This window comes from Scyliorhinus torazame, chromosome 10 (genome assembly GCF_047496885.1).
Source record: "Scyliorhinus torazame isolate Kashiwa2021f chromosome 10, sScyTor2.1, whole genome shotgun sequence".
NCBI lineage: Eukaryota > Metazoa > Chordata > Chondrichthyes > Carcharhiniformes > Scyliorhinidae > Scyliorhinus > Scyliorhinus torazame.
The window spans coordinates 82230237-82253311 of record NC_092716.1 but is presented as its reverse complement, the minus strand read 5'-3'; the positions used below and the strand labels follow the sequence as shown (position 1 = coordinate 82253311).

The 23075-nt window shown below is 48.7% G+C and overlaps 1 protein-coding gene across 1 annotated transcript in view; it reads left to right on the top strand.

Moving 5' to 3' along the window:
• Nucleotides 1-23075, top strand: part of LOC140430228 (dynein axonemal heavy chain 5-like) — a 502949-nt gene that overhangs the window by 200926 nt on the left and 278948 nt on the right. The window contains exons 31-35 of the mRNA XM_072517658.1: nucleotides 1008-1171; nucleotides 4625-4781; nucleotides 11754-11966; nucleotides 19504-19728; nucleotides 20389-20561. Of these exons, the coding sequence (XP_072373759.1) occupies nucleotides 1008-1171; nucleotides 4625-4781; nucleotides 11754-11966; nucleotides 19504-19728; nucleotides 20389-20561 (932 nt within the window). The remainder of the gene's footprint in view (nucleotides 1-1007; nucleotides 1172-4624; nucleotides 4782-11753; nucleotides 11967-19503; nucleotides 19729-20388; nucleotides 20562-23075) is intronic.

Below are 23075 nucleotides of genomic sequence, written 5' to 3'. Positions count from 1 at the left end.
GGAGAAGCATATGAATGTCAATAATGATGACTGATTGATAGAGACTGTTGGCAGGTGATTGAGCAGCATATAAGGCTTATGGTGTAGTTGGCAGGTGATGGCACTTGAAGACTCAGCCACGGACCTTGATCATTCAAGCGTGATCATTGAATTTCTTGCAGCATTGCATTCAGTTTCTCGAGGCTTGACCATCATGCCTCTCTGTTCTCTGAGCGTATGTTTGAGAACCTCCTAGCCCCCTCTGGATAGATGACATCTCTCCTCCTTACTGACTCCTCCACAAAGGCCTCCACCCAGTGTTTGCGGGCGCGATTCTCCACTCCCGCGCCGGTTGGGAGAATCGCCTGGGCCGCCAAAATTTCCCGCGATGCCGGTCTGACGCCCTCCTGCGATTCTCCCAAGCGGCGGGAACAGCCCCGTCGAGTTCCGCGGGCCGCAGGCCGGAGAATCGCCTGAGACACCCAAACTAGCGATTCTCCGGCACCCCTGTTATTCTCAGGCCCGGATGGGCCGAGCGGCCAGCCCAAAACGGCGGGTTCCCCCCGGCGCCGTCCACACCTGGTCGCTGCCGTCGGGAACAGCACGGGAACGCTGGGGGGGGCGGCCTGTGGGGGGGGAGGGGGGATCCTGCACCGGGGGGTACCTCAAATGTGGGGTGGCCCACGATCGGTGCCCACCGATCGTTGGGCCGTATTCTCTGAAGGAGGACCTCCTTCCTTCCGCAGCCCCGCAAGATCCGTCCGCCATCTTCCTGCGGGCGGACTCGGAGAGGACGGCAACCACGCATGCGCGGGTGACGCCAGTTTTGCGGCGGGAACCAACAATTCAAAGCAGAAAGAAAAATAAGAAGTAAAAATATGTAAGTGTAATATGTAATATGTTTGAAGGGATTACAAAGTTAAAAGTAGTACAAGGAACAAAATCACACATGGTGGTTTTCAATCTTGAAATGTCAATCTGTACAAAATTGCAAATATAAATCCACCAAGTCTACTGTGTCGCAACAGGAAGCAAAGAGATTTGCCAACATAGACAAGTCTTGGATGAAGATAATGAGCCGTGCCCATGAAATCCTTAATGTGGTTCAATGCTGCACAGGAGACGAGGCTATGGTCCAGCTGTTACCACACCTTTTGGAACAACTGGAAATGTGTCAGAAATCATTAACTGGGTAAATGATATAACTGTCAATATAAGTCTTAATTTTGAGCTTATGTATTTATTATTTTGTTGAAAAACTATTGAGATATTTAGGTTGGGATTTTCAGCCTATTAAGATGAGTAGCTAGACTATCAAGAACAGAGGTATAACACCCTGTTCCAGTTGTTCAAGCGAGTGATAATTTTTTCCATCCTCTGCCCTTTTCCATCTTCCTTCTATTATTGGCCCTTGTATAGCTCTTTCAAAGAACCAAAACAGGCAAGGTCGATCAAAAGGCCTAGTTCTCTGCTGTATGATTCTGTATTTCCTGGCCCTCACCCATATGATCTCATCTCAGGCCTGTGCCAAACAATGCTGAATGTGGTGGGACATAAAAAGGTGTTCCTGGAGACTCTCTCTTATTTTCCTCACTCACTGTGGTCATATGCCTGAGTTACGTGATCACTGCCTTTTACCTGACATGGCTGGCACAATGTGGTGCGGCATGAATATATCATCTCCAATTTATATACAAATTACTCTACTTTTTAAAAAAATATATTTTATTCAAATTTTTCGGCCAAACAAAACAATACAAAGGTTTTTCCCTTTTTACAACAATAAAACAATATAAATAACAGTGACCGTTTTTAACAAATAAATAAATAATATATAAACTAAATGGCAACTGCCATAACAAAAATAATAACTCTCCCAGATAATATAATCAAACAGTCAATATACATAGCCAAGTACAAATATCTATACAAAAACACCCCTGTGGACCCACCCGAGCCCCCCCCCCCCCCCCCCGGGTTGCTGCTGTTACCTTCCCATTTCCTTTATCGTTCTGCGAGGTAGTTAATGAACGGTTGCCACCGCCTGGTAAACCCTTGAGCCGAACCCCTTAATACAAACTTTATCCGTTCTAGTTTTATAAACCCTGCCATGTCGTTTATCCAGGTCTCCACGCCCGGGGGTTTGGCTTCCTTCCACATAAGCAATATCCTTCGCCGGGATACTAGGGACGCAAAGGCCAAAACATCAGCCTCTCTCGCCTCCTGCACTCCCGGCTCTTCTGCAACCCCAAATATAGCCAACCCCCAGCTTGGCTCGACCCGGACCCCCACCACCTTCGAAAGCACATTTGCCACCCCCACCCAGAACCCCTGCAGTGCCGGGCATGACCAAAACATGTGGGTGTGGTTTGCTGGGCCTCTCACGCATCTCCCACACCTATCCTCTATCCCCAAAAATTTACTGAGCCTTGCTCCGGTCTATTGCGCCCTGTGCAAAACCTTGAATTGTATCAGGCTTAGCCTGGCGCACGAGGACGAAGAGTTTACCCTACGTAGGGCATCTGCCCACAGTCCCTCTTCAATCTCTTCTCCCAGCTCTTCTTCCCATTTTCCCTTCAGCTCATCCACCATGATCTCCCCCTCGGCCCTCATTTCCCTGTATATATCCGACACCCTAGCATCCCCCACCCATGTCCCTGAGATCACTCTATCTTGAATCTCCTGCGTCGGGAGCTGCGGGAATTCCCTCACCTGTTGCCTCGCAAAAGCCCTCAGTTGCATGTACCGAAATGCATTCCCTTGGGGCAACCCATATTTTTCCGTCAGCGCTCCCAGACTCGCAAACGTCCCGTCTAAGAACAGATCTCTCAGTTGCACAATCCCAGCTCTCTGCCATGCTCCAAATCCCCATCTATTCTCCCCGGGACAAACCTATGATTATTTCTTATCGGGGACCGCACCGAGGCTCCAGTCCTTCCCCTATGCCGTCTCCACTGCCCCCAAATTTTCAGTGTTGCCACCACCACTGGACTTGTGGTGTATTTCTTCGGGGAGAACGGCAACGGCGCCGTCGCCAGTGCTTGTAGGCTGGTTCCTTTGCAGGACGCCATCTCCAATCTCTTCCACGCCGCTCCCTCCCCTTCTCCCATCCACTTACACACCATTGAGATATTGGTGGCCCAGTAGTACTCACTTAAGCTCGGTAGTGCCAGTCCCCCCCTATCCCTGCTACGCTGCAAAAAACCCCTCCTCACTCTCGGGGTCTTCCCAGCCCACACAAAACTCATGACACTTTTCTCGATTTTCTTGAAAAAAGCCTTCGTGACCATCACCGGGAGGCACTGAAACACAAAAAGGAATCTCGGGAGGACTACCATTTTGACCGCCTGCACCCTACCCACCAGTGACAGGGGCACCATGTCCCATCTCTTAAAATCCTCCTCCACCTGTTCCACCAATCGTGTTAGATTAAGCCTACGTAAGGTTCCCCAACTCCTGGCTATCTGAATCCCTAAGTACTGGAAATCTCTTGTTACCTTCCTCAGCGGTAAATCATCTATTCCCCTGCTCTGCTCCCCCGGATGCACCACAAACAACTCACTCTTCCCCATATTCAATTTGTACCCCGAGAATTCCCCAAACTCCCTGAGTGTCTGCATTATCTCAGGCATCCCCTCCACTGGGTCCGCAACATACAGCAATAAATCATCTGCATACAATGATACCCGGTGTTCTTCTCCTCCCCTGAGTACTCCCCTCCACTTCCTGGAGCCCCTCAGTGCTATGGCCAGGGGCTCAATTGCCAATGCAAACAGTAACGGAGACAGGGGACACCCCTGCCTCGTCCCTCTATAAAGATGGAAGTAGTCAGACCTCTGCCTGTTCGTGACCACACAAGTTACTCTACTAAACAGCAAGTCAACAAAAAGTAATTGTGATCTGCAAATCAATGCTGAATTGGTTTTGCAATAATTTCTGGACGTTGCGGTGCTGTGGGTTTGTCCTGTCAATATATTGCATTGCAGGAAAAAACTGCAGGTGCAGCTGCACCAAGGAATTTTGTTTCTTGCTCATCAGACCTTCCACAATGAGTGAGAAGGTACATGAAAGCCAGTGAGTGAATCGAAATGCCTTTGTGGATGGATTGCTTTGTTGACTCTATCGCTGTGCTACGGATTTTGGGACCACCATTCATGGCAATGTTGGAAAGTAAATTATCATTGATAGCCTATCATCTTGGGTAGTGATCTTGCAACCCACATCTTGCAGCCCACAATTAACAATAGGGAATGTCCCAGCCATCAAAGTGACGAGCGTGATTTTTGCATCAACTCTGTGCTGTAAGGAGCAACAATGGACTTGTGAATATTACATCCCTGCAATCCTTGTTGAACCTCCACAAATGGTGTAGATCTGCAGGAAGGGACCAAGATCACAGAGCAGAACCATTTTTGAAGCATAGATGGGTTTTAGGAGATTGCAGTTGTACAAGGTACAGGACTACATGGAACTTCATAAGAAGGTTTACTCTTGTCTGAATTGGATTACTGTTTTTTTTCTTGTTACTGTCATGCAAATTATTTACTTGTTATTTCCCACTAAGGGATAGTTGAACGTGCGAAGACCAAGACTTAATTTTATTGAAATATTTTTCACTTTCTCTCCTGCTGCAATTAACTTTCAGTTATTTGGAAAACAAGCGGCTGATATTTCCAAGGTTCTTCTTTGTATCAGATCCTACTTTGCTGGAAATTCTGGGCCAAGCCTCTGACTCCCATACCATACAAGCTCATTTGCTTAATGTGTTTGACAATATTAAATCAGTTCTGTTCCATGAGAAGGTGAGTTTGAATTGCTTAGGTAACTAATATAAGCAAATAATATGGATTCCTGACAGAAAGATTTTAGTATAATATTAACCCCAACTACTAAAATAGCACAATTAAAGAGCATGTAGAGATGGGTAAAATTGGATTAATGTAGATATTCATGATATAGAGCTGGCACTGGGACAGACATAATAGGCAAATGGCTTCCTTCTGTAATTTCTTTGATTCTGACATGTTAACTTTAACAGCAAAAAATAACATTTAAACATCTTGGGCGAAATTCTCCCCCAACGGCGCGATGTCCGCCGACTGGCACCCAAATCAGCGCCAATCAGACGGGCATCGCGCCGCCCCAAAGGTGCGGAATGCTCCGCATCTTTGGCGGCCTAGCCCCTCAATGCCGGGGCTAGGCCGGCGCCGGAGGGATTTCCGCCCCGCCAGCTGGCGGAAATGGCGTTTGTTGCCCCGCCAGCTGGTGCGGAAATGCGGCACATGCGCGGGAGCGTCAGCGGCCGCTGACAATTTCCCGGCGCATGCGCGGGAGCGTCAGCGGCCGCTGAACGTTTCCCGCGCATGCGCAGTGGGGAGAGTCACTTTCGCCTCCGCCATGGTGAAGGCCGTGGCGGAGGCGGAAGGGAAAGAGTGCCCCCACGGCACAGGCCCGCCCGCGGATCGGTGGGCCCCGGTCGCGGGCCAGGCCACCGTGGGGGCACCCCCCGGGGTCAGATCGCCCCGCGCCCCCCCCCAGGACCCCGGAGCCCGCCCCACGCCGCCTGGTCCCGCCGGTAAATACCAGGTTTAATTTACGCCGGCGGGACAGGCAATTTCTGGGCAGGACTTTGGCCCATCCGGGCCGGAGAATTGAGCGGGGGGTCCCGCCAACCGGCGCGGCCCGATTCCCGCCCCCGCCCAATCTCCGGTACCGGAGACTTCGGCGGTTGCGGGGGCGGGATTCACGGCGACCAACGGCCATTCTCCGACCCGGCGGGGGGTCAGAGAATGACACCCCTTAATTCGGTTCACCTTCCTGTTTCTCATTCTCTATTTGTCCTATTCTCGGTTAATTAATTGTACTTTTCCACCAAATTGGACTCTCTCTATCTTTCCATTTGTTTTATCTGTAAGAAATTAAGGTTTATAGGTTAACTATACTTTAAGTCCAGAATTCAAAGATAAATATTTTCTATCATAACTCAATGTACTTATTATCGCCCAATGCCATGTTTTCACTGGGCTGGTTTTCCTTAGAGCAGACAAAGATGACATCCGGGCAATAGTAAGGGATGACATCGATGCTATGGAGGATAAGGTTGAATCCATTTGGGTGGAAATCAGGAATAGTAAGGTGAAAAAGTCACTGATAGGAGTAGTCTATAGGCCACCAAATAGTAACATGATGGTGGGGCAGGCAATAAACAAACAAATAACTGATGCATGTAGAAATGGTACAGCAGTTATCATGGGGGATTTTAATCTACGTGTCGATTGGTTTAACCAGGTCGGTCAAGGCAGCCTTGAGGAGGAGTTTATAGAATGTATCCGCGATAGTTTCCTAGAACAGTATGTAATGGAACCTATGAGGGAACAAGCAATCCTAGACCTGGTCCTGTGTAATTGACAGGATTGATTAATGATCTCATTGTTAGGGATCCTCTCAGAAGGAACGATCACAATATGATGGAATTTAAAATACAGATGGAGGGTGAGAAGGTAAAATCAAACACTAGTGCTTTGTGCTTAAACAAAGGAGATTACAATAGGATGAGAGAAGAACTAGCTAAGGTAGACTGGGAGCAAAGACTTTATGGTGAAACAGTTGAGGAACAGTGGAGAACCTTCCAAGTGATTTTTCACAGTGCTCAGCAAAGGTTTATACCAACAAAAAGGAAGGACGGTCGAAAGAGGGAAAATCGACCGTGGATTTATAAGGAAATAAGGGAGAGTATCAAATTGAAAGAAAAAGCATACAAAGTGGCAAAGATTAGTGGGAGACTAGAGGACTGGGAAATCTAGGGGGCAACAGAAAGCTACTAAAAAAGCTATAAAGAAGAGTAAGATAGATTATGAGAGTAAACTTGCTCAGAATATAAAAATAGATAGTAAAAGTTTCTACAAATATATAAAACAAAAAAGAGTGGCTAAGGTAAATATTGGTCCTTTAGAGGATGAGAAGGGAGATTTAATAATGGGAGATGAGGAAAAGACTGAGGAACTGAATAACATGCCAGTGACTGATAGAAATGTGGCTATGACACGTGAGGACCTTGAGATGATTGTTATCACTAAGGAGGTAGTGATGGGCAAGCTAATGGGGCTAAAGGTCTCCTGGCCCTGATGGAATGCATCCCAGAGTGCTAAAAGAGATGGCTAGGGAAATTGCAAATGCACTAGTGATAATTTACCAAAATTCACTAGACTCTGGGGTGGTCCCGGTGGATTGGAAATTAGCAAACGTGACACCACTGTTTAAAAAAGGAGGTAGGCAGAAAGCGGGTAATTATAGGCCAGTGAGCTTAACTTCGGTAGTAGGGAAGATGCTGGAATCTATCATCAAGGAAGAAATAGCGAGGCATCTGGATGGAAATTGTCCTATTGGGCAGACACAGCATGGGTTCATAAAGGGCAGGTCGTGCCTAACTAATGAAGTGGAATTTTTTGAGGACATTACCAGGGAGCCAATGGATGTGGTATATCTGGATTTCCAGAAAGCCTTTGACAAGGTGCCACACAAAAGGTTGCTGCATAAGATAAAGATGTGTGGCATTAAGGGTAAAGTAGTAGCATGGATAGAGGATTGGTTAATTAATAGAAAGCAAAGGGTGGGGATTAATGGGTGTTTCTCTGGTTGGCAATCAGTAGCTAGTGGTGTCCTTCAGGGATCAGTGTTGGGCCCACAATTGTTCACAATTTACATAGATGATTTGGAGTTGGGGACCAAGGGCAATGTGTCCAAGTTTGCAGACGACACTAAGATAAGTGGTAAAGCAAAAAGTGCAGAGGATACTGGAAGTCTGCAGAGGGATTTGGATAGGTTAAGTGAATGGGCTAGGGTCTGGCAGATGGAATAGAATGTTGACAAATGTGAGGTTATCCATTTTGGTAGGAAAAACAGCAAAAGGGATTATTATTTAAATGATAAAATATTAAAACATGCTGCTGTGCAGAGAGACCCGAGTGGGCTAGTGCATGAGTCGCAAAAAGTTGGTTCACAGGTGATTAAGAAGGCAAATGGAGTTTTGTCCTTCATTGCTAGAGGGATGGAGTTTAAGACTAGGGAGGTTATGCTGCAATTGTATAAGGTGTTAGTGAGGCCACACCTGGAGTATTGGGTTCAGTTTTGGTCTCCTTACCTGAGAAAGGACGTATTGGCGCTGGAGGGTGTGCAGAAGAGATTCACTAGGTGAATCCCAGAGCTGAAGGTGTTGGATTACGAGGAGAGGTTGAGTAGACTGGGACTGTACTCGTTGGAATTTAGAAGGATGAGGGGGGATCTTACAGAGACATATAAAATTATGAAGGGAATAGATAGGATAGATGCAGGCAGGTTGTTTCCACTGGCGGGTGAAAGCAGAACTAGGGGGCATAGCCTCAAAATAATAGGAAGTAGATTTAGGACTGAGTTAAGGAGGAACTTCTTCACCCAAAGGGTTGTGAATCTATGGAATTCCTTGCCCAGTGAAGCAGTTGAGACTCCTTCATTAAATGTTTAGAAGATAGATAGTTTTTTGAAGAATAAAGGGATTAAAGGTTATGGTGTCCGGAAAGTGGAGCTGAGTCCACATAAGATCAGCCATGATCTCATTGAATGGTGGAGCAGGCTCGAGGGGCCAGATGGCCTACTCCTGCTCCTAGTTCTTATGTTCTTATGAATGTGATGTAGTAGATTTGAATTCCAGGTTATTCAAATTTATTGTCACTTGTACTTAAGTTATTAATTTCTGTATCTGCACACCTATTCTAGTTCCACAATCCTGTAATATTCCCGTTTCGTAATTTGATTTATAAAATACAATGATTTGGAATAGTTCACTATATTCATCAGAATACGTTAGTGCTTGAAAACTAAGGATTGTTGAATGGAAAACAACAGCCTCTGGTGGTCATAAAATAGTATTGCAGGGCAGCACGGTGGCACAGTGTTTAGCATTGTTGCCTACGGCGCTGCGGATCCGGGTTCGAATCCCGGCCCTGGGTCACTGTCCGTGTGGAGTTTGCACATTCTCCTCATGTCTGCGTGTGTTTCGCCCCCACAACCCAAAAGATGTGCAGGTTAGGTGGATTGGCCACGCTAAATTGCCCCTTAATTGGAAATTGCCCCTTAAAAAAATAAAAATAAAATAAAATAGTATTGCTGGGATAATGCCTAATTATGTCTCGCAGAAATAATGCAAAGCACTTCATGTGCAGTTAATTACAGTGAAGTGTGGTGACTATTGTCATATCAGGAAAGCTAGAAGACATGGGGCTGAATACTGGCTACCTGCAGGTGGGACAGCAGGCAGATGGACCTGTAAATTTGGGTGTTGTGCCATCAGCAGTGTGCCCACACACCCCTGTTCCCACCACAATTTTATGAACAGCGGAGGAGGCATTGCACACCCATAGTCCAATTGAAGCCACTGTGCCACCGTGCTGCTCCTGCAATGAGCAAAGATAACCAGCTATTTAATTTTGTTGTTCCTGTTGTTTGATGAAAGAATGTCTTATAGAATTTACAGTGCAGAGGAGGCCATTCAGCCCATCGAGTCTGCACCGACTCTTAGAAAGAGCACCTTACTTTAGCCCACACCTCCACCTACCCCTGTAACCCAACCTCACCTTTTTGGACACTAAGGGCAATTTATCATGGCCAATCCACCTAACCTGCACATCTTTGGACTATGGGAAGAAACCGGAGCACCCGGAGGAAACCCACGCAGACACGGGAGAACGTGCAGCCGCCGCACAGACAGGGACCCAAGCCGGGAATCGAACCCGGGACCCTGGAGCTGTGAAGCAAATGTGCTAACCACTGTGCTACCGTGCTGCCCCTTCATTCTTCATTCTGCAATGCTTTTAACAGTGCCGTTGGATCTTTAATAACTACCTGCACAGGGAGACAAGTGGCACGATTCTCCGCTCCCGCGCCTGTTAGGAGAATCGCCTGGCGCGCCATTTTTCCCCGCGATGCCAGTCCGACGCCCTCCCGTGATTCACCCAAGCGGCGAGAACGGCCCCGTCGAGTTCTGCGCGGCGCAGGCCGGAGAATCGCCCGGGACATCTAAAATGGCGATTCTCCGCTACACCCGCTATTCTCCGGACCGGATGGGCCGAGCAGCCTGCCCAAAACGACGGCTTCCCACCGGCGCCATCCACACCTGGTCGCTGCCAAGGGGAACAGCGCGGGAACGCTGGGGGGGGGGGGGGGGCGGCCTATGGGGGGGCGAGGGGGGTTCTTTCACCGGGGTAGGACTGAAAAGGGGTCTGGTCCGCGATTGGTGCCCACCGATCGGCGGGCCGGCCTCTCTGAAGGAGGACCTACTATCCTCCGCGCCTCGCAAGATCCATCCGACATCTTCTTGCGGGGCGGCCTCGGGGAGGACGGCAACCATGCATGCGCGGGTTGGCGCCAGCTGGATCGGCCAACCCGTGCACGCACGGGTGACGCCAGTTACGCGGCGGATGACGTGGCGCCGCTTTTATGCGGCACCAATGCCCGGCGCGCGCTGACGACGCTGCTTTCGCGACACGCCCCCCGAGTTTCTCACGGCCCCTATCCTAACCCATTTTCGGGCCCTGAATCGGTCGAGATCGGGGCCGCTTCGCACCGTCGTGAACCTCAACGTCATTCACGACGGCGTAGGCACTTAGTCGTGGGAGCGAAGAATTGCGCCCCCTATGTCAGTTTAAAATCTTATCCAAAAGACAGTGTCCCAAAAAATGTACTCGTACTGCAATGTCAGGCTAGAATTTATGCTCAAACGCAGAATTTGAGCTTGATGAAAAACACCGACTTAGTGGCCCAGTCCTATTAATTGTGTCAGGCTGACAAAATGCAGGGACAAAAATCCCTCGAGGTTCTGTTTGCAGGGGCATTGTGAGTGTGTTTCTGAAAACTACCTCTGACATTTCCAGCTAAGTTCTAGATAGATTCTTTTCGAAAGTATCTATGAATTCACTATTAATATTAGCAGTAGGATGGAATTTAATACCGTCCCCCAGAGTGAGTTTGGCGCATGAGGATGCCAGGTGGGGATATCACCCCCTTCCTGCCTCTGCCCCCCCTTAAGTCCAGGGAGAGAAAGCTCATGGGTGGCCTACCCGTCCTGATCCTGCTGGTATTTAACCACCAACAGGTGTGGCAGTCCCCCATGCAAAGCACAAAAAACAAACACTGTTGAGTTTGCTTGCAGGCTCAGGTAGGGTCCCTCGTCAAAGGCATTCAATGCTGGATCAAAGGGTCTGGCTTTGGGAATAGGGGAGCTGTTGAGAACCACCCCCTTGCCCATTCTTCCATATCCTCACCTGCCTAACAGCCACGAACCCCCTTCCACGACCTCCCTCGCTCTTCCTGGACCTCTGGGGAGTACTACCACTCCCCTGGTGGTGCAGATAGCAATAAGGAGCCTCCAGCCTCTTTGGCCAGCAGCTCTTGAGGGGTAGGAATTCCATCCCTGGGGTTTTTGCTTCTGGGCAAGGCCTGACTGGCACTTAATATAGTTGGTCTTCCTCATCAGAGGCAATGTGGGGCTCTCACTGGCTGTCCAGCTTGCGGGCAAGACCCCAGATGTCTGAATTACCGTCCATAGTAACCAGAGGAATTCTTACCAAATAAAGTACTTATCTGATTAGGTTGTACGAAACTTTACAGACTGAGACATATGGGATGGAATTTTTAATGATCATGTCGTGTATATCTTGTACACAAACGCGTTAAGCAGTAGAAATGTGGTTCCTAGCACGGTGCAATGTTTTGGGTGAAAGTTCCACATTTTTTCTGTACAGATCTATGATCGCATATTGGCTGTATGCTCCAGAGAAGGGAACACTATTGAACTTGATAAATCAGTTGCCACAGAAGGAAATGTTGAAGTCTGGTTGAATTCTCTGCTTAAGGAGTCTCGAAGTTCACTGCACAGCATTATTCGGAGCGCTGCCTATGTAATCCAGGAAGAACATTTTAATCTTATTGAGTTCCTGAATACTTTCTGTGCCCAGGTGAGTTGGGAAATCAGATAATTAGAATATGGTTTTTTTCTTCACTGATATAAAAATATATTTTTGAAAGATTACTGTTGTCAAAATTTCTAATTATGTTTCTAATTTAACAAATTCTTTCCAAATGCTGGGATAAGCCCTTCAAAGGGTAGGCCACCAAGGTTTCATCAAAAGTGAGTTTTTAAAAAAACCACTTTGATTGACATTACTTTTTCATATATTAGTACGTTTGAGTGTTCGCTTTGCAGGGAGGCTGAATTCTTGTTGCTTCAAGCTCAGATGGTGGAGACCAACTTCCATCTGACCTAGTGAGCAGTTTCAGTGAATTTCCTCATGGCTGCTAGACTGCGTCTGCAGCAGGTGGTGCGAACCAACAAAAGGGAAGAAAACCTGACCTTGTCCTCACCAATCCACCTGTCACAGATGCATCTGTCCATGACAGTGTCGGTAGGAGGGACCACTGCACAGTCCTTGTGGAGACAAAGTCCTGTCCTCAAATTGAGGATACCTTCCATTGTGTTGTGTGCCACCACATTTCGAACAGATCTAGCAACTCAAAGCTGGGCATCAATAAGATGTTGTAGGTTATCGGCAGCAGCAAAATTGTATTCAACCATAATCTGTGACCTCATGACCCAGAACCCACCCCCACTCGACCATTATCATCAATCCTGGTTCCATGAACAGTGCAGGAGGGCATGCCAGGTGCAGCACCAGGCATACTTAAAAATTAGGTGTCAGCCTGGTGAAGCGACAACATAGGACCACTTGCGTGCCAAAAAGCAGAAGCACCATGTGAATAGTCAGATCTAAACAATCCCACAAACAACAAATTAAATCTAAGCTCTGCAGTCCAGTTGGAAATGGCGGTGGACAATTGAACAACTAACTAGAGGAGGAGGCTCCACACATATCCACATCCTTAATGATGGGGCAGCCCAACACATCAGTGCAAAGGACAAGGCTGAATCATTTGCAACTATCATCAGCCAGAAGTACCAAGTGGATAATCAATCTCTGTCTCCTCCACAGATGTCAATCTTCAGCCAATTTGATTGATAGAAACATAGAACATAGGAACAGGAGGATGCCATTCAGCCCTTTGAGCCTCTCCATCATTCATTATGATCATGGCTGATCATCCAACTCAATAGCCTTGTTCTGCCTTCACTCCACATGATATCAAGAAATGGCTGAAGACACTGGATACTGCAAAGGCAGCTGACAACCTTGCGGCAATAGTACGGGAAACTTGTACTCCAGAATTAGTCACACCCTTAACCAAACTGTTCCAGTACAGCAACAAAACTGATGGCTACCCAGCAATTTGGAAAATTGACCAAGTATGCCTGCAGGCAGGATGAATCCAACCGAGGCAATTATCACCCCATTAGTCTACTCTCGATCACCAGCAAAGTATTGAAAGGGGCCGTCGACAGTGCTATCAAACTTTAGCAATAAACTGCTCTCACTGACACTCAGTTTGGGTTTTGCTAGGGCCACTCAGCCCGAGCTCATTATAGCCTTGGTTTAAGCATAAACAAAAGAGCTGAACTAAGGTGAAATGACTGCCCCTGACATCAAGGCTGAATGTGGCATCAAGGAGTCCAAGCCAATGGGAATCAGGGCGAAAACTCTCCATTGGTTTTAGCCATATACACCTAGCACAAAGGAAGATGGTTGTGGTAGTTGGAGGTAAATCATCTCGCTCTTGGGATTGCAAGGGCTCCTCAGGATAGCATCCTAGGCCCAACCATCTTCAGCTGCTTCATTACTGACCTTCCCTCCAAAACAAGGTCAGAAATTGAAATGTTTGCTGGTGATTACACAATATTCAGTGTCATTCACGACTTGGATACTGAATCAGTCCGTGTTCATATGCAAAATGATCTGGACAATATTTGGGCTTGGGCCAATAAATGGCAAGTAATATTGGTGCCACACAAGTGCCAGGAAATGATAATTTCCAACAGCAGACAATCCAACCATCTCCTCTTGGCATGCTGAATCTCTCTCCATGAATATTCTGGGGATTATCATTGACCAGAAATGGAACTGCACCAGCTATTTAAATACTGTAGCTGCAAGAGCAGATCAGAGGCTGGGAATTCTGCAGCAAGTAATTCACTTGCCCAAGTGACTCCCCAAAGCCTGTACTCCATCAACAGGGCTTAAGTGAGGAATGTGATGGAGTACTTTCTACTTGCCTGGATGAGGGCAGCAACAGAAACACTCGACTTCGACACCATCATGACCCACAGCAATGTAATTAACCCCTTCCGAACAGCACTGTGGGTGTATCTACACCACATGACCTGCAGTGGTTCAAGAAGGTGCTCACCTCCAACTTCTCAAGGGAAATTAGGGAGGGGCAACAATTCCATGATGGAGCGTAGGCCCACTGTGAAAATGGGACTTTGTCCTCAGAAGGATTGTATAGTGCACACTCCGACTAACAGATAGATTTGTAAGGATGAGGTCAGGTAGGTTTTCCACTTTTCTTAGCTTCCTCACCACCTGCCGCAGACCCAATCTATCATCCTCGTGTTTTAGGAGTCAGCCAGCTTGGTCAGTATTGATGCTACCAAACCATTCTTGGCGATGGACCACCCAGAGTACCCAGAGTACCCTGAGTACCCATTCCATCCACTGTGCTTCCTCCCAATAGGGAGGGCAACAGTTGGTGGTTCCTTGCTCATGTTTGACCTGATTCCATGAAACCTCATGGAGTCCAGAGTAAAGGCTTTCCCAACTGCATACCACTGTGCCGCCATCTCTGGTGGGCCTGTACTACTGGTGGGACCTACCCAAGGTTGGTGATGGTGGTGTCCGGAATATTGTTGTACGGTATGGTTCCATGAGTATGACTATGTCAGGAACTAGTCTGCGGGACAGCTTTCTCAATTTTGGCACAAGCCCCCAGATGTTAGTAAGGATGACTTTGCAGGGTTGAGTGTGCCATTGTCATTTCTGGTGCCCAGGTTGATGCCGGGTGGTCTGTCTGGTTTCACTCCTTATTGACTTTCCAGCGGTTTGTAGCAACTGAGTGGCTTGCTGGGCCATTTCAGAGGGCATTTAAGAGTCAATTACGTTGCTGTGGGTCTGGTGTCACACATGGGCCAGACCGGTAAGGAAGGTAGATTTTGTTAGTGAACCAGATGGGTTTTTACAATATAGTTTCCTGGTTTAATAGAGTTTAATTCCTGGTGTAGTAATTACTAACAAATGCCATAGTGGGATTTGAACCCATGTCCCCAGAGCATTAGCTTGGGCCTCTGAATTACTCATTCATTGACATTACCACACTACCACCACCTCTCCTCAAATGAGAGTCTAGGATGAGAGGAAAGTAGGATGTGAGCAGGAGGATGAGTATGCTGTCACCCTCAGTGGTTTCAGTCCCACCGCTGGCTACCACCTTAACAATGGGTGTCTCTATAATGGCCAACACCCTCACCTCCATGGGGGTTGTGACATGTAAACATGCCTCCTTCCAGTTACTCCTGCTCCCTCCAGTTGTAAGACACCTTGTCCTGCAAGAAAGAGGGAGAAGTATGTCAGTGAGTCTCATGCGATGTGTGTGGCTGCTGTGACTGCAATGATTAATTAGCAGGCACTATATATAATCTGTTAGATGTGGATGCGATGCTTGCTACAGCACTCTGTGTGTGAGGGTGAGGTGAAGCTTGCTGGGATCCTGGATGAGAACCCAACTCTTTGCACTTTGTAAAACTGTGAGGAAAGGTGACTGCACCACAGGAGTGATAACGCTGACCAATAGGTATGTTTTGTGTTAAAACAAACTTTAATTTAAACACAAAATCAATCACATTAGCAACAAGGTAATAGCTCTACAGTTAACAGTTAAAACAGTTCCAGAATAAAAGTAAAACCTTTAACCTACACTTCCCTGCACCTGCAACTGTATATATTCAAATTAAGCAATATAGTTCAAAGACCACTTATAAATAAAGTTAACAATCAGGTTTACTTGCTTTTCTCTGTGCCGAAACCGTGGAGAGAATCTTTCAGGAGCCAACTCTAGACACTCTGCTCAACTGAAAATTCTATAGTAAACTGAAACTACAGACAGACCTGGCTCCTCCCCTTAATTACATCATCTCTAAAAGCATAAGGCATTCTACTGTCTCCTTCTATAAGATATATAATGACCTGGTTAGCCAGGACCAAAACACAATCCTTCATAAATTATCCACACTCCAGGGATCCTCCCCAAAAAATGGGTACGAATTACCGGAAATGTTTCTAAGTGTGGTAGCAATTGAGAATTGCAGCAAGCTTCCGGATGATTGGCCGGTGAGGCAGACACTGGTATCAATCGTTAATTGGGCCACTTAACGAAGCCCCACGGGCTTCACGCCGCAAATGATTGTCCCACCGGCTGATTCGCCGGGACTGTGCCTGCCAGTTCCCCACCACCAAAAAGGGGGAGAAGCACTTAAACCAAACCCACAAAGCAAACCACAGACAGCATGAAGCTATGCCACCACGCAGACCAGCTCCACGATTCGGGGATGCCGACGTGGCCAGAATGTGGAACACAATGAGGTCCAGAGGAGATGCCCTGTTCCCCGGAGGGTCATGGAGGGTCAGCCATGAGGCAGTCAGTACCGCCTGGGAGGAAGTGGCAGTGATTGCCAGCTTGGGGAATGTCACCAGGAGGACCGGCACCCAGTGCCGTAAGACGATCATCAGCCTCCAGCGGGCCGCATGGGTGAGTTGGCACAAGCCTCCTGGCACTGGAACCGCCCAGCACCATACTGTACCCCCCAGCCCACCCATGCCCAGCAGTGGCGGCCATGTCTGCCCCCCCATCCAGCCCCTGCCCCACGAGGCGTAAAGTGTGTGACTCACAATGCCCTCTCTGGTGTCCCTGCAGGAGAAGTTGGTCCACAACAGACGGGAGAGGGCCCAGACGGCGGCAGGGTACCTGGCATCAGATTCCTCAGCCTCTACTAGGAACCGGCCTTGGAAATCGCGGTGGGTGGCCGAGGATAGATTGGTCACGGACTGCGCAGAGGTGAGGATCCACCAGCTCCCACAATGACCTGTCCCACATGAGTTGTTAATGCCATACAGACTGACCCATCCTTCCCACAGACCACATGTCCATTCCTCCACAGGATGTCCATCCGATGGTGCCGGCTCAACCTGGGTGATCTCCCCCCCTCACCCCGCTGCCTCCCCCAGAGAACCCCTCGGAGTGGAGTTCCGAGGAGACCTCGCTGCGTCACAGCTGACAGCTGCCAACCCCACCCTCTACCAGCACTGAGACACACATCTCGGTGGGTAAAAGTAGTGGACAGGCTTCTGGGGCACATTCTGGTGAACACCACACAGTTGTTGATGCACATCAGGTGGAGGCAGGAATCTCCGAGCGGGAAACAGCAGTTAGAGATCTGCTGGAACCCAGGACCCAGCTGAGTCCCAGTCAAATGCTGAGCCTCTGGACCAGGTTTACCTGGAGCTTATGCAGTCAAATAGGATGCGGCCATGAGATTCAGAAGGCGGTTGTCAGCGACACTCCAGCAGGTCCACAGCCTATTTGAGGTGCCCCAAAGACTGCAGGTGCAGGAGATTGCACTGGCACTATGTGGCACAGTGGCCAACACTTCTTGGGTGGCGCAGTGGAGAGCCTAATAATAATAATAGCTTATTGTCACGAGTAGGCTTCAATGAAGTTACTGTGAAAAGCCCCTCGTCGCCACATTCCCGGGAGGCCGGTACGGGAATTGAACCCACACTGTTGGTCTTGTTCTGCATTACAAGCCAGCTGTTTAGCTCACTGTGCTAAAGTGCGCAACGTCAGCACTACGAGTGGTGGTGTCCAAGGCATGGCTCAGTCAGTGACAGCTATGGCTCTGGTCGACAGCATGTCCCAGTCACTGGGAACATACCAGATGGCCCTTTCTGAGAGGCTGAGGAGCATGTCCCAATCTCGGATGGGCATTGCCGAGGCACTCCAGAGCATGTCCTGGTCGCTGAGGAACGTGACCCGGTCTCAGGTGGACCATGCAGGGGTGCTCCAGAGCATATCCCAGTCACTGAGGAAGACCGCCGAGGGAGTCGACACCATGGGGCAGACACTGGGGAGCCACCAGGGCTGGCAGAGCCAGATTACGCAGGGGCATCCAGAGCTCAGTCCAGCTACCTCTCTGTCCCAAGGTACACCGGGCACCGACCAGGAGGAGGCTGCCCTATGGGTGGTGATGGCGGACACCAGCTCCCCCCCGAGATTCCCCCCTGACAATGGCACGTCTCAGAGTCAGCCTAAGAATAGTGGGTACAGCGAAGCATGTGCCGCTGGCAAGTGAGCCGGGGCCTCTGGCCCCGGGACCCTTCGAGGACACCCGCCAGAGGCAGCAAAGGCCATGCAGCACAGTAAGCAGTAGGTTGCCTCCACTTCTGATGTGCATGCTGGAGACACACCTAGACATAGCAGCAGAGCACGGCAGATCGAGGATCACTGAGACGGCGCTGGTGGGGCGATGGGGGAGGAGGAAGGGTGGGAGGGGGGGGGTTGCAGCACCATCAAGGTCAAGGACGGTTGGGGTCACAATTGTACATCATTAAAACACGCTACACCCGAGACATGTGAAGCCTCTGGCTCATTACTCCGCAGTGCGAGCCGACATCCAACCCCCTGCCCCAGGTCCCCGGGCATGGTGGTCCTAGATTTCCCCACCCAAGGTATACCACATGCAGGTGATGGGTGTGAGCGTGCACTCAGTAGAGAGACAGGAGTCTATTACATTATAAGATACATATCTCATCATATTTATGCATGCAAATTTGAACAGTTGAAATGATTATGAATTTTGACTGATAGAGATTGATGGTCTGTGAGTCATGTAGGTGTGAGGCACTGAGCATTGTGAGAGTCTAGTGGTGCAGTTTGTCGGACATGGTATTTAAATATGCATTCACTGATTTTGGCCACTCATGTGAGGTTTCTGAACATCTTGCTGCACGGCCTCCAGGTCCTCATGTCTTGACGTCTGATATTTGACTCCAGGTCTAGCTGCTCCTGCTGTTTTCTGAGTTTGTGTCCGGAAGGCCACCTATTCCCTTGAACATCTCTCCAACATTCCACATTCCCTACTAAGCCCTCCACTGCAGCGTTTGAAAATCTTAGAGTTCACTCTCTTCCATGTCGTGCCATTCTTTCCCATTTCACAGGTCAGGTTAATTTCCTGCACTACAGCTGGCACATTCTCCAGCTATAAAGCACTTTACAGGCTAGCTTTAAGTCAGAGTTTTAACTGTGACTACTAGTAGGCTGTGATCTTGGGACACCTTGTTGATGCATGTGAACAACATGGTTAGTGTCGGCTGTGTTTCACAATCATTGGTATGAGTAGGTAGCATGAAGTTACCATGCTGCCTGCATTACATTGAACAGGCGTGGGTTAATCACGCATTGCAATTCTCATGTCCATTGTCGGGGTCTGTACACCCATCCCCTGCAGAGTTATAATGCAGACATTAATGTGATTGTTATTATTGCTCATCACAGGTTGGCCTTCTTGGAATTCAGATGATTTGGACTAGAGATGCACAAGATTCTTTGAGACTTTCAAAAGCTGACCATAAAATCATGCATTCAACAAACCAGTACTTTCTGGAAATCCTTAATATGCTGATCGATAGGACAACCAAAGATTTAGATCTTAATGAGCGTGTGAAGTACGAGACTCTAATCACCATCCATGTCCATCAAAGAGATATCTTCGATGAGCTGGTAATCATGGCAACAGGGTTGCAATATTTTGTCCTTTTGTTAATCTGTGCAGATTTTCTCTTTGGTGGATGCCATCTTTGTATCACACCTTCTATGCAGAATATTACCATAAATATTTCAAACCAGGTTTTATAAATTGAAATGATATTTATGGAAAAGATTGGCAGAACTTTTAATTTCTCAATCAATCAAACTGGAAAAAACAGCAAGATAAATGCTGATCTTCAACCAACTTTATAAGAAGGGATAATCCAATAAAAAAGCTTTCAGCGTACTTAAACCATTAGGCTTTGTTCCAGAGAATTTGAGTTTATTCTCCTCCTTCCCTTTCTCTTTTTGTTATCTATCTTTTGTAATTGCGCAGCTATATTTCCTATGAAAATAAAAAATGTCATGTCTCCAAATTGCATGAGATGAATTTTCTTGGGGATGATATTGAGTGCAGTCTATAGAAGATTGAAAAGTATTCAACTTCTATTTAATGGACCATGGTATTTATCTTTGTTGAAAATCAGATCATTGCATCAATCCCACTATATTCAGCTGTCAACAAATGAAAACAAACTGTTGTTAATTTTGTTTTAGCATGAAAAGAAAAGGTCCTTGTTTGAATCAAAATTACAAAGTAAATTCTGGTTTCCTTCTTTTAATTTCCTACAGTACCGGATGCAGGTAAAATCTCCGACTGACTTTGAATGGTTGAAGCAATGCAGGTTCTATTTCAGTGAAGATGCTGATAAAATGCAAATATCAATTACTGATGTGGACTTTACTTACCAAAATGAGTTTTTGGGATGCACTGACAGACTAGTTATCACTCCACTCACTGACAGGTACACATCTTATTGCTCTGCACTTGAATTGCTGAAATCTGATTGACTGATAGCAGTGTATTAGGTTAATATTGGAACCTTGTAACAATGAAGTGCATGCTCCTGTTGTAAGAGAGAGCAGCTGTTGCTCATTGTAGCGCACAATGACTTACAAGAGACGAGAAGTGATGAAGTCGATCCAGGCTTTATTAAGCGATGCTTGTCCCCAGCAGCTCAGCAACAGAATGAAGCTGCGGGGAAAAGCTCGGGTTCTTATACTCCGCCTTAAGGGTGGAGCCAGGAGTCGGCAGCCAATAGCATCTCGGCTTCACAGTCCCACATGACCCCTAATACATACCACCACATTCACCCCTTGTTAAAAGGAACCCGGCGGGGTGGTGGTTCGCATGGTGGGAGGGGTTTACAAGGCTGGCCCTGGAAGGAAAATTTCGGGCAGTGTTACTACAGTTTTAGCCCTACACTGGGCTATGTACAAGTTTGTGAGAACTATTTACGATATTAGCAAAAAAAACTTTTATTTTGTTACAACAACATTCTTGGTGTCACGCGGATTCCACGAGTCGAGCGGGCGGTCTGGTCTTCCTCGCCGATTGCCTCAGCCCCGGTGGTGGTGCAGGTGCTTGCTCAGGCGTTGTCGTCTCCGGGAGCGTTTCGGTGTTTGTTCCTGTTTTACTCCAGGGCGGGCACGTGAGGAGGACCGATCCCCCCGGGAAGGGGGCGGTCGCGGGGTGCGCCGGTGGCAGGGAGGGGATGATCGGTGTCGGGGGGGTGTGTGTGTTGCCGGCGGGCGCCAGGTCCCGCAGGGAGACCGTGTCCTGTCGGCCGTCGGGGTACGCCGTACTGCGGGTTCGCATGGAGAAGGTGAACCCTTTCGACCAACGGGTCCGATTTGTGCGGCCACACATGTTTCCGGAGCAAAATGGGTCCTGGGGCCGCCAGCCAGGTCGGCAGCGACGTTCCGGAGGAGGACTTCCTGGAGAAGGCAAGGAGGCGCTCATGAGGCGTTTGGTTAGTGGTGGTACACAGCAGCGACCGGATGGAGTGGAGAGTGTCCGGGAGGACCTCCTGCCACCGGGAAACTGGGAGATCCCTGGACCGTAGGGCCAGTAGGACGGTCTTCCAGACCGTGCCGTTCTCCCTCTCTACTTGCCCGTTCCCCCGGGGGTTGTAGCTGGTCGTCCTGCTCGAGGCTATGCCCTTGCTGAGCAGGAACTGACGCAGCTCGTCACTCATGAAGGAGGACCCCCTGTCGCTATGGATATACGCGGGGCAACCGAACAGTGTGAATATGGTGCCAAGGGTTTTAATGACTGTGGCCGCTGTCATGTCGGGGCAGGGGATGGCGAAGGGGAAATGAGAGTACTCGTCCACCACGTTCAGGAACTATGCGTTGCGGTCGGTGGAGGGGAGGGGCCCTTTGAAATCCAAACTGAGGCATTCAAAGGGGCGGGAAGCCTTGATCAAGTGCGCTCTATCCGGCCTGAAAAAGTGCGGTTTGCACTCTGCGCAGATGTGGCAGTTCCTGGTGACTGTACGGACCTCTTCCACAGAGTAGAGGAGGTTGCGGGACTTTACGAAATGGTAGAATCGAGTGACCCCCGGGTGGCAGAGGTCCTCGTGGAGGGCTTGGAGGCGGTCTATTTGTGCATTGGCACATGTGCCGCGGGATAGGGCATCGGACGGCTCGTTCAGCTTTCCGGGACGATACAAGATCTCATAGTTGAAGGTGGAGAGCTCGATCCTCCACCTTAAGATATTGTCATTTTTAATTTTGCCCCGCTGTGCATTATCGAACATGAAGGCTACCGACCGTTGGTCGGTGAGGAGAGTGAATCTCCTGCCGGCCAGGTAATGCCTCCAATGTCGCACAGCTTCCACTATGGCTTGGGCTTCCTTTTCCACTGAGGAGTGGTGGATTTCTGAGGCATGGAGGGTCCGGGAGAAAAGGGCCACGGGTCTGCCCGCTTGGTTAAGGGTGGCCGCCAGAGCTACGTCGGATGCGTCGCTCTCGACCTGAAAGGGGAGGGACTCGTCGATGGCGCGCATCGTGGCTTTTGCGATATCCGCTTTGATGCAGCTGAAGGCCTGGCGAGCCTCTGTCGACAGGGGGAAGGTAGTGGACTGTATTAGTGGGCGGGCCTTGTCTGCATACTGGGGGACCCACTGGGCGTAATGTGAAAAGAAACCCAGGCAACGTTTCAGGGCTTTGGAGCAGTGGGGGAGGGGGAATTCCATAAGGGGGCGCATGCGTTCGGGGTCGGGGCCTATTATCCCATTGCGCACTACGTATCCCAGGATGGCCAACCGGTTTGTGCTAAAAACGCACTTTTCCTCGTTATATGTGAGGTTCAGGGCGTTAGTGGTCTGGAGGAACTTTTGGAGGTTGGCGTCGTGGTCCTGCTGATCGTGGCCGCAGATGGTTACATTTTAGAGATACGGGAACGTGGCCTGCAACCCGTGCTGGTCAACCATTCGGTCCATCTCCCGTTGGAAGACCGAGACCCCGTTTGTGAC